This window comes from Ranitomeya variabilis, chromosome 3 (assembly GCF_051348905.1).
Source record: "Ranitomeya variabilis isolate aRanVar5 chromosome 3, aRanVar5.hap1, whole genome shotgun sequence".
In the NCBI taxonomy this organism is placed as follows: Eukaryota; Metazoa; Chordata; class Amphibia; order Anura; family Dendrobatidae; genus Ranitomeya; species Ranitomeya variabilis.
This window is the reverse complement of record NC_135234.1, coordinates 509,667,379-509,679,787: the sequence shown is the minus strand read 5'-3', so window position 1 is coordinate 509,679,787 and position 12,409 is coordinate 509,667,379. Positions and strand designations below refer to the sequence as shown.

The 12,409-nt window shown below is 42.3% G+C and overlaps 1 protein-coding gene across 4 annotated transcripts in view; it reads left to right on the top strand.

Annotated features, from left to right (window-relative positions):
- The window catches only part of OCA2 (OCA2 melanosomal transmembrane protein), a 685,962-nt gene that overhangs the window by 200,370 nt on the left and 473,183 nt on the right, over window positions 1-12,409 (top strand). For all 4 annotated transcript variants that reach the window (XM_077296885.1, XM_077296884.1, XM_077296887.1 and 1 more), the window contains exon 2: window positions 2,526-2,815. In XM_077296885.1, the coding sequence (XP_077153000.1) occupies window positions 2,553-2,815 (263 nt within the window). In that variant the 5' untranslated portion in view covers window positions 2,526-2,552. The remainder of the gene's footprint in view (window positions 1-2,525; window positions 2,816-12,409) is intronic.

Here is a 12,409-nt window from a genome sequence, read left to right as displayed (position 1 = left end):
CCGCACTATATCTATATGGGGAGAGACGTGTCAAACAAGTCTAGCCACGTAATGAGAAGCTGGAGGAATACAATATGGCTCTTTGGGTCTAGATTTCAAGCTACCCTGATGTCCAGCTGCCTTTTTAAGGCTATGTGCACACGTTCAGGATTTTTTGCAGAAAATTCCTGAGAAAATCCTGAAATTTTCTGCAAGAAATCTGCATGCGTTTTCTGTTCGTTTTTACCGCGTTTTTGGTGTGTTTTTGATGCGTTTTTTTCCGGACATTTCCCAATGCATTTTATAGTGAGAAATCCGCAAAAAAAACGCAAAACTAATGAACATGCTGCGTTTTTTACTGCGATACATTTTTTTTGCAGAAAAAAATGCATCATGTGCACAAAAATTGCGGAATTCTAAATGATGGGATGCATATTGTATGCTGTTTTTTTGCAGTTTTATAGCGTTTTTATCATTAAAAAACATGAAAAATCAGCAACGTGTGCACACAGCCTAAATATACCAGCTTCTCCACCATGGCAGAAGATCAGCTCTCCACCCTCCTGTCTAGATCACACCTTACCACTTGCACGTTTGATCTGCTCCTGTCCCACCTCATCATTAACCTTGCCACAGTGTTCATCCCAACCCTAATACACCTCTTCAACCTCTAACTTACAATAGGTGTCTTCCCCTCTTCCTTCAAGCATGCCAAGATCACACCCATCCTCAAAAAGCCTTCCCTCGACCCATCCTCTGTGTCTAGCTATCGCCCGAAATCTCTTCTCCCTTATGCCTCCAAATTACTGGAACAACATGTCCATCTTGAACTGTCCTCCCACCTCTCTTCCTGCTCCCTCTTTGACCAATAACAATCTGGCTTCCAACCCCATCACTCAACTGAAACTGCCCTAGCTAAAGTCACCAATGACCTACTAACCACCAAAAGCAAGCGACACTACTCTGTCCTCCTTCTCCTGGACCTGTCTTCTGCCTTAGACACTGTGGACCATTCCCTTCTGCTACAAATCCTCTCATCTCTTGACATCACAGACTTTGCCCTATCCTGGATCTCGTCATATCTGACAGACAGAACATTCAGTGTCTCCCTCCCTCACGCCACCTCCTCACTCCGCCCCTTGTCTGTCGGTGTTCCTCAAGGCTCTGTTCTAGGACCCCTACTCTTCTCCATCTACACCTTTGGCCTGGGACAGCTCCTAGAATCCCATGGTATGCAGTATCATCTCTATGCCAATGACACGCAGATCTACCTATCCGGACCTGACCTCACCACCTTCCTTACCAAAATCCCACACTGTCTGTCTGCTATCTCTGCCTTCTTTTCTGCTCACTTTCTAAAACTGAAAATGGACAAAACAGAATTCTTCATCTTTCCCCCATCTCACGCTACCCCCCCCACCAGACCTATCTATCAATGTCAATGGCTGCTCACTTTCCCCAGTCCCACACGCTCGGTGCCTCGGGGTGGTCCTCGACTCTGCCCTCTCTTTCAAACCACATATCCAAGCCCTTGCCTCCTCCTGCCATCTCAAACTCAAAAATATTTCCCGGATCCACACATTCCTTGACCGAGACACCACAAAAACACTTGTGCATGCCCTTATTCTCTCCCACCTTGAATTCGGCAACCTCCTACTCTCTGGCCTCCCCTCTAGCACTCTGGCACCACTCCAATCCATCCTACTCTCTGCTGCCTGACTAATCTGTCTCCCCGCTATTTCCCAGCCTCTCCCCTATGCCAAGCCCTTCACTGGCTTCCTATCGCCCAAAGACTCCAGTTCAAAACCCTTACAATGACATACAAAGCTATCCACAACCTGTCTCCTCCATACATCTGTGACATGGTCTCCTGGTACTTACCTACACGTAACCTCCGATCCTCTCAAGATCTTCTTCTCTACTACCCTCTCATCTCTTGTTCCCGCAACCGCATCCAAGACTTCTCCCGTGTTTCCCCATATTCTGGAACTCTCTACCACAACACATCAGACTCTCATCTACCATAGAAACCTTCAAAAAGAACCTGAAGACTCACCTCTTCCGACAAGTCTGCAGTGATCCTCAACCTACTGAACCACCGCACGACCAACTCTACCCTCTCCCAATGTATCCTCACCCATCCCCTGCAGACTATGAGCCCTCGCAGGCAGGGTCCTCCCTCCTTTTTTTACCTGTGTGTCTCGCTTTTTGCTCATGTTTAATTGTATTTGTCTATATTTGCCCCCTTTTCACATGTAAAGCGCCATGGAATAAATGGCGCTATAAAAATGTATAATAATATATTTATTGCTCACACAAATTTGCTCCTTTTTTTTCTTTTTTTATACCAAGGAACATTAATACTTACAGTAACTTTGCAAATGTATTATAGTACATTAGAAGTAGGCCCAAAATATGTAAAAAGTGAAAATCTTTTATTTTTATATATTTTTTTTCTGTTCTGTTTGAGTAAGACATGTCTTCTAGATATTTTTATGCTATTATGCTTTAACAATGACAGTAAATAATTATTTTTTCTTTTATAGTTAAAAAAGGTTCTCCTTAATAGTAAAATGTACCTTGAGAACAATAATGATGTCCCATGTTTAAGAAAACTGGAAGTGGAGCGAACACAGACAAATGCTACACATCATTCCAACTTGAGTGGAGTAGTGGGCACAACAGCCATCACCAGTGAATTCGATGAGCTCATACTTCTAGACAACTTTCACAGGGTGGCTGATACAAAGAGTGAGCGGGACAAGTCTTATCAGAATGGGCAGGATTGCTGTGTTGCCTTTGGAGAAGACTTTGGCCCAACTCCCATACAGGGAAGGTAAGTGAGCGCTCCATTTGAACAATTAGGAAAATTTAGATAATGTAAAAAAATGTAAATTTCTATATTCGTCTTTTATTAGTAAACTGGTTTAGTGTTCCTCTTTTGTCATGCAAGAAACAACTGAACTGTAATATATTTCCAAGTCAATCCAAAAGTGATACTCCTCCAATGGGCATATGCTGTATAAATCTAGAAATGACTGGATAGTTTATGGTTGCAGTGGTGCTTAATAGCGATGAGCGAATATGCTCTGGTGCTATCCAAGTGTCTTTTGGAGTGCTACAATAAAATAGTTAGTCCCGGCGGCTGCATGTCTAATGGCTGTTCTACAGCCACAACATATGCAGGGATTGCCTGTTTGTTAGGCAATCCCTGCATGTGTTGTGGTTGTTGAACAACAATGATGCATCCAGTTGCTTATCGCTAGTGCTTAACTACTAATCAAGAGCACAGTAGCCGTATAGTAAGGACAATGGGTGGAAGAGGCACTCACCACAATTCCATGTCATATCATTCCATAACAATTTGTATAAAATATTTGTCACTTGTCATTCAATATCTATGTGAAATTCTGCCACTCTAGCAGTTTAGTTACTATACTTGAAATATAATCTTTCACCATTTCATAATAAAGAATTTTATTCATTGAAAGAAATTGCCTAAATTGAGGTATGGTAATTGCATAAAATATCTGTGTAAACTATAATCACCTGATAAATCTCCTGCCATTCCGGAGGACCCTGCCAATCTTTGCTTGCCTTGCTGCAGTAATATCCCTGTCTATAAGGTGCTCACTGCAGCCAATGACCGCCATAAAGCGCTGAGGCCAGTGAGAGACTTTATACAGTTTGCAGCCAATCTCAGCAGCCTCTTTCATTTTGCAACATTCTCTGTGTCACTCTAAATGTAGCAAAGCTGTTGGATCAGATTTTAGACCCTCTTTCGGCTACTTCTTGACAGAAATGCACTGCTTTAGCAATTGTATACATTTTGCACACTTTAAAGGCCAAGTCAGAGTTGCTGTATATCTCACTACTCCACATTCGGGCATTAGTTTCATAGTTGTGATTGCCTTAACATAGACTCCCTATGATTGATGGGTGCATCTGCCAAATGGAAAAATATTTTGTTTGCTGTACCACAGCAGTAAACTTTGTTCCTCTGAGTAGTGGCAATCTATTCTATAGATTCTATACACTAAATATTTAAAATGCTACTCACCCCTATTTTTAAATAACTATGATGCAGTCACTCCCGAGTCTCGCCGTGTGTTTAAACAGTGCTGCACACATATGGGGTGTTGCCACTTTCAGCAGAAATTGCGTGACAAATTTTGGTGGCTTTTTTTTCTCCATTTCCCCTTGTTAAAGTTTAAAATCTTGGGCTAATTTTAATGAAAAAAATTACATTTTTATCTTCACTGCCCAATGGTATATATTTCTGTGACACACCCATTTTGTTAATATGTTCACTGCACCCTTAGATGAATTAATTGCGAGGTGTAATTTGCAAAATGGGGTCACTTATGGGTGTTTTGCTGTGCTGGCATCTCAGGGGCTCTTTCAGTGGGTCATGGCATCAGCAAACCATTCAAGCAAAATCTGCACTACAATATGATGAACCTTCCATTCTGAGCTTTGCATTGTGCCTGAAAAGTAGTTCCAGATTACATGTAGGGTATTGGCGCACTCAAGAGAAATTACACAACAAACGGTGGTCCATTTTTTTTTTTTTTTACTATTGGCACCACTAAAAATTTAAAATTTGGGGTCAAAACAAAATTTTTATGGTAAAAATGTAATGATTCTTTATTCACCGCCCAATGGTATAAAGTTCTGTGAGGCACATGTGGTGTCAATGTGGTCACTAAACACCTAGATGAATTAATTTGAGAAGTGTAGTTTTTAAAATTGGTTCACTTATGGAGAGGTTCTAGTATTCTGGCATTTTTTATGTACTCTGCCAATGTGTCATGGCACCCTCAAACAATTGTAGCAAAATCTGAACTCAAATATGGCACTGGTTTCCTTCTGAGCTTTGCAATGTGCCTCCAAAAGTAGTTTTCAAACACATATACAGTATTGGCCTACTCAAGAGAAAATGAGTAACAAATCGTATGGTTCATTTTCTCCTGTTGCCCTTGTGAAAATGAATAACTTGGGTCTGAAGCAACATTTTTATGGGATAAAATTATTTTTTCATTTTCACGGCTCAACATTATAAGATTTTCTGACCCACCATATGTGTTCAAGGTGCTCACCACACCTATAGATAAATTAATTGAAGGGGCAGTTTCTAAAACTGAGTCATTTGCGTGCTTTTCCACTTTTTAAGCACATCAAGGTCTCTGTAAATGTGACAAAAGTTGAATGGTGCTTGTACACTGACAAGGCCTGCCATGCACTCAAATAAACTTTTCAACCACATATATGGTATCTGTGTACTCAGGAGTAGAGATGACTGAACCTTTCAAGGTTCGGTTTAGATTTGCTCAATGGACCACCGTTTGTCGAACGGTTCAATGAATGTATCTGAACCCCATTAGATTCAATGGGAGGCAAAACCAAATGCACAGACAGCAACTTAAGGGCTGACAAAAGTTTCCCAAACAGCTAAAATTAGGGGCAGACACCATGAAAAGTGGCATCAATTGTCCCACAGTAGAAATTTGCAAATAGCACAGCAGTAGTCAGCCATGGGCCATGAATTAGGTATTAGGGCCTGGCCCAGCATTTACAGGTTGGAATTTGTTTCAATGAGTACCTGGTGGTTAAGGGAGCAGTGTAAACCTTCTTTGCTGGGAGACCTCACACACCTTATGCAACACCTCCAAATTGTTTTTTTTTTTTAATTACAGCCATGCTCAGATGGCACAAACATCAGTTGCATAGACTACTATTGATAGAAAAATGTGAGATTAATACAAGACACTAAATACAATATCATTGCCTTGTCTGCCCAATCTGCGGCTTGGGTGCAAAAGTCATCAGAGATCTATGACTTGTTCATTTTTATAAGTTAGGCAGTCTACATTTTCAGGGGACAGCCGGATGCGCTTATCTGTCAGGACACCACCAGCAGCGCTGATGACACGCGAGAACGCTGGCTGCCAAGCATGACAAAACCTCCAAGGCGTGACATGACAGACAAGCTCAGGCCACTCTATCATTTTTGAAGATCAAAATGTAAAATGGTTCATCTCCCCCTGATGGCATTGATATTGAACTTCAGATACTCCTGCACCATCCTCTCCAGTCGTTCACAACGTGTCAGATTGTACTCTGTTCTGATGGTTAAAAAAGGTGTGAAATGACTCATAGAAATTGCCTATGCCATTTACACTGCTGCTGCTGCTAATGTTTTGGCTATGACGCCTTGACGCTCCCAGGGTTGGATGTCTACGACTGGGATGCACACTGTGTGCCTCACTGCTGTCTTGGGAAAAAACACTCTTAAGATTGTCTATAAGCGTATTTCAATACTCCAGCAAGCGTGCATCCCTTTCCGGGGGAAGCATCCGGATAAATTTATTCTTGTACCGTGGATCTAACAGAGTGGCAACCCAGTAGTTAGCACTAAATCTAACCATAAGAATATGAGCATTGTTTTGAAGATAGTGCAGCAAGAAGGCGCTAATGAGTCGGGTCCTTCCATGAGGACCAAGTCCTTGCTGTGTTGGCAACACTCAATGTTAGTTCCTCCGTCTTCTCCTGCCAACCACAGACAACATAGAGGGGATCATTGTCCTCTTCATATAATGACTGTTGATCATCACCTCCTCACACAAGACTATTCAATGTGTGCTCCAGCATGTAGATGATTGGAATAGTGATGCGGATGATGGCATCGTGAGCGCTCACCATCACCCATTTCAAAACTGTGAAGAAGGGTGCAGGTCCTTCCCCTGTGCCCACTCCGCATGCGTGATTTGCACCACATCCGGACGGCATTTTCTTTTTTTGGTCACAATGTTAGAGGCTGTTTTTTATAGAGCTGGGAAATTTGTATCACCTGGTCTTTCCTAATGATGATGGTGAGCAAGCCATAACCCTAACCAGCTAATTAATGGTCTGAATGCTTGGTCAAAGTTATCTGAGCACACACATCCACAAGGATGCACAAATTTTCACATAGGCCTGTTTTTTCCAAAAATACAAAGGAATTGTCATTTTTATCTGCAGCCCTTTTAGAGATCATTTCTACTTCAACTTGCTTAACTGTTAAAAATAACAGTAATATTGACCAGGAGTGCTCAAACGTTTACATGCCACTGTAAAGTACCTTTTCACATAGTTGTTTTCCCTCAATCTCCTACCCCACTGCTGATCTTTGACAGCTCTTGCATGATAGAGCCAGAGAAGAGCAAAGATAGATGGGAAACAAGTAGGTGGGAAGGTGTATTTAAATGTTTGACAACATCAAAGCTGCAGTCATTCTGTGCAGACAGAATTGATCTAATACGTCTGTGAAAAGCTATATTCAAGTGTGGTGTTCTTACATTCAAAAAAAAAATCTGTGTTTGGTATGTAACTGAACTATTGATGATTATCTCCATGAATAGTATTTAGTACACGCAAACATGCAAATAACATAACTTAATACCTGAATTCTACTGTAGCCGATGTTTACTTCTCCATGTTCTCATTTTTTTCCCTATACTTAAAGAAAAATTAAATCAAAGGAGGTCATACACTACATGAAGTGAGAGGTCAATAGCAATCAGGGAATATCTTTTGTTGGAACAAGAAGTGGAGATTAAATGCATTTTTCTACTGAGGTGAAACATGAATTATTCATCTTGGATCAGTTTGAGCCATTGCCAAGAATGAGAAGAGTCTTCTAAGCCTTTGAGAGTAATTTGTAGATCAGTTATAATACCCTGAATGATCATTGTCGCTACTGCAAGCATTTCTGCTTTGGGAGGTGATAGCAGCAGTAGCACCTGCACTAATGGTTTTCAATGTATTCTACCCCAATGCCAAGAAAAATGAGCCAGGGAAACTGCTGTGCTAGAGCTTTAAGCATTAACCTCAATGTCATGTCACCAGGATGTACTGTGGCTTATATCTAATTTAAGGTAGCTGCAAGCTCGGGTATATCGTGTGTGTTTTTTTTTTTTTTGTATATTGCACCTTTTCTTTAAAATAAATACACTAAAGGAATCGCTACTCGAACCGAGCAATTCCTAATGCTCGGATGCTCGTTTCAAGTAACTAGAAAAATGGGAGTCAATGGGATGTCGGAGCATTTTTCCATCAGACCCTACAAGGAGGTCTAGGGGGGGCAGTGAAAATCTTGAAATAGATGGAAAAAGTGCTAAATGGAAAGAGCACATCATGGGGAAGTCTCCTGGAAGCATCTCTGACTTCCAGATTGCTGCTGAGCACAATGGTGTCACACGTTTACTGCACTTAAAGGATTGGCAATAAAACATTCAAAATCAATGACAGAGTGTAGTTTACAAGAAAAATAATGTTGTTAAACCTTTTTTCCTGTTTAATGATTTGTATATAAGGCAAAAGTGAAGAAGAAAGATTTAAATTAAAATTTAAGTAAAAAGAAAATTGAAATTTTTATAACAAAATTGGAAATTTCTGTCTAATTTATGAAGGAAGCAAGAACTGCCAAAATTGGATGGAAGAGGGACTCTGATACACCCTGCATTAGATATTAAAAGAGGGCATCATACACATTCTATTCAAATTGTCATGTAGTGGTACTCCTAGACTCATAAAGTCTATACACTAAGTGCAAAGCCCTCAAAAATTACAAGAAGGGTTATCAATACACCCTTGAAGGCACCAACTGGAGTGCCTCATTCAAATATTGTAGATTAAATATACTTTATGTACTGCTGTCATCTAGTGGTGTGGAAAAGTCGAGCTAATCCAGGCTTTAATTTTAATCAGAGTGAGCCTGCCAGAATTTTTCTGCTGACAGCAGAAACCAACTGTTATGACTCCCTCCCCCTGCGGGTTTGGCACTAAAAACCCGCTCATGGCAGCACAACACCTCCAAATAATATAGGGACAACTCATGCCAGGTGTCCAGAATCGAGACCTAATAGTTGAAGTTTGCAGACGAATTGGAAAGTTTGCTGGTTTTGTAACGCAGGTAATGCTTGACTATTTTTAAAAACTTTTTCCTCCTTGTCAAAAATACCCAGTCATCAGGGCCTGGACAATGTCATGAAATTGGCTCAGACCTTTGACAGTGTACATCTGCTGTACCAGGTGTGTGTCTCCCTTGCCTCTCCTCGATTGGGCAAGGAAGTTTGCCCACTGTCGCTAGCATTGTCTGATGGGAATTTTTTCAACATACTTTCCAGGATTGCCTTCTGGTATAGCACCTCAGAAAGAAGAAATGCAAGGATCTCCTTGTAGCATGGGTCCAGCAGGGTGAACAACCAGTACTTTTTTTTTTTTTTTGCCAAGATTAATGTAACGCAAGGACTATAGGAAATGCAGCAGTAAAGTAAAGTCAGCCATTCCACATGTGCCAAGGTTAATACAGCCAACACTTTCTTGTTTCCACCATGATGATGATTCTCTCTTCCTCTTCATTCCCTTCTCTTCCTCCTCATTCTCCTGGTCATGACATCAATGTAGTAGAGATGTGGCAAAGCTTGTGTGGGTACTAGCCTCTGTTGTGCTCCTTTTCCTCCTCCTATTCAGCCTCCACCTCCTCATTGTTGTCTAATTTGCTCTGAGCATATGAGATGAGGCTGGGTTTGGTAGTATCTCCCGTTCTCATGTCTTCCTCCATCTCATCTCATCTCCAAATTCAATACATTTCATCCCACCATAAACTAAACACTGGACCACTCAAAAAAAAAAAAGAAATCAACTTTCTGTAAGCTACCATAAAAATTCTAAATGGTTTAATCAACATTAGTGGATAGGAAAACAATTGACCATCCCACATACCTTAACCTTGGGTGGGACAGCTGCCACCTGAAACAATAAAAAGTCCATTATATACAGCTAGGCCCTTTGATATGATCCTATCTGTTCCAGCCCCAACGTACAGGGATGAACACTCGGCCTTGGTTTAAAAAGGTCTTTTTAAGATGGCTTATCACCCTTCCTCCATTGATGATCAGTTCATTAGACCTACAAGGAACTTTTAAGTCAATTACTGCAATATGGAGAAAGAGAGAAATAGTGTACCTAGGGCGGTGACCTACAAACCACAGCTTGAGGTAAAGAGAAAAATGCAAAAAAAAACTTCACCACACCCTACACGAGCATGACCAGCTAAAAACAATTTTCAAAGACCCTCCCTTGCTGTGCTACAGGCAACCTCCAAATTTAAGAAACCTTATGGTCTGAAATTCAATGCCCTCATACACACCAAGAGGAACTTATCCTTGCAATGTGAAGAGCTGCAATACCTGCACTCATGTAGACGCCAAAAGCAGATTCCTACCACACACCAGGGCTATGAGATTCCTGGGACATTCACATGTTCCTCTTCCAATGTGGTGTACTTAATTCTGGGCACTATATGTCCTATTGAGTGTCTCTCTGTGGGAGAAGCAGGACAAACTAAAATCACGGATGAAGTCTCATCACCACACAATTACAGATTTAAAGAAAAAAAAATGGTTGCCAAACATTTGTGGTCCAGTGGTTACACTAAATAATATGAAAGTTGTCATACTAAAAGGCAACTTTAACCCCTTCCCGACCCATGACGCCACGTAGGCGTCATGAAAGTCTGTGCCAATCCAACCCATGATGCCTATGTGGCGTTATGGAATGATCGCGTCCCTGCAGATCGGGTGAAAGGGTTAACTCCAATTTCACTCGATCTGCAGGGACAGGGGGAGTGGTACTTCAGCCCAGGGGGGGGTGGCTTCACCCCCCGTGGCTACGATCGCTCTGATTGGCTGTTGAAAGTGAAACCGCCAATCAGAGCGATTTGTAATATTTCACTATGAAAACTGGTTAAATTTTACAATCCAGCCATGGCCGATGCTGTAATATCATCGGCCATGGCTGGAAACCCTGATCTGTCTCCCCCCCCCCCCCCCCACCGCCACCGATCACCTCCTCAGTCCTCCGGTCTGTCCCGTAGTCCCCTCCATCCACCTGTCCGCTCCCCCGTCCTCCTGTCCGCTCTCCCCGTGCTCTGGTCCCACCCCCCCATGCCCCGATCACCCCCCGTGCTCCGATCCCCCCCCTCATACTTACCGAGCCTCCCGGTGTCCGTCCGTCTTCTCCACGGGCGCCGCCATCTTCCAAAATGGCGGGTGCATGTGCAGTGCGCCCGCCGAATCTGCCGGCAGATTCGTTCCAGCTACATTTTGATCACTGTGATAAAACCTATCACAGTGATCAAAATAAAAAAAATAGTAAATGAACCCCCCCCCTTTATCACCTCCATAGGTAGGGACAATAATAAAATAAAGAAAATAATTTTTTTTCCCACTAGGGTTAGAACTAGGGGTAGGGTTAGGGGTAGGGTTAGAACTAGGGTTAGCGTTAGAATTAGGCTATGTGCACACGGTGCGGATTTGGCTACGGATCCGCAGAGGATTGGCCGCTTCGGATTCGTAGCAGTGTTCCATCAGATTTACAGTACCATGTAAACCTATGGAAAACCAAATCTGCTGTGCCCATGGTGCGGAAAATACCGTGTGGAAATGCTGCGTTGTATTTTCCGCAGCATGTCAATTCTTTGTGCGGATTTCGCAGCGTTTTACACCTGTTCCTCAATAGGAATCCGCAGGTGAAATCCGCTTAAAAAACACTGGAAATCTGCAGTAAATCCGCAGGTAAAATGCAGTGCCTTTTACCTGCGGATTTTTCAAAAATGGTGCGGAAAAATCTCACACGAATCCACAATGTGGGCACATAGCCTTAGGGTTGGAATTAGAGTTAGGGTTGGAATTAAGGCTAGGGTTGGAAATAGGGTTAAGAATAGGCTTGTAGTTAGGGTTATGGTTATGGTTAGGGGTGTGTTGTGGTTAAAGTTGGGGTTAGGGTTAGGGCTGGGATTAGGGTTAGGGTTTTGGTTAGGGGTGTGTCGGGGTTAGGGTTGTGATTAGGGTTATGGCTAGAGTAGGGGTTAGGTGTGTTGGGTTAGTGTTGGAGTTAGAATTGAGGGATTTCCACTGTTTAGGCACATCAGGGGTCTCCAAACGCAACATGGCGCCACCATTGATTCCAGCCAATCTTGCGTTCAAGAAGTCAAATGGTGCTCCCTCCCTTCCGAGCCGTGATGTGCGCCCAAACAGTAGTTTACCCCCACATGTGGGGTACCAGCATACTCAGGACAAACTGGGAAACAATTATTGGGGTCCAATTTCTCCTGTTAACCTTGCAAAAATAAAAAATTGCTTGCTAAAACATAATTTTAGAGGAATGAAAAATCATTTTTTATTTTCACGGCTCTGCGTTATAAACTTCTGTGAAGCACTTGGGGGTTCAAAGTGCTCACCACACATCTGGATAAGTTCCCTGGGGGGTTTAGTTTCCAATATGTGGTCACTTGTGGGGGATTTCTACTGTTTAGGCACATCAGGGGCTCTGCAAATGGAATGTGACGCCCGCAGACCACTCCATCAAAGTCTGTATTTCAAAACGT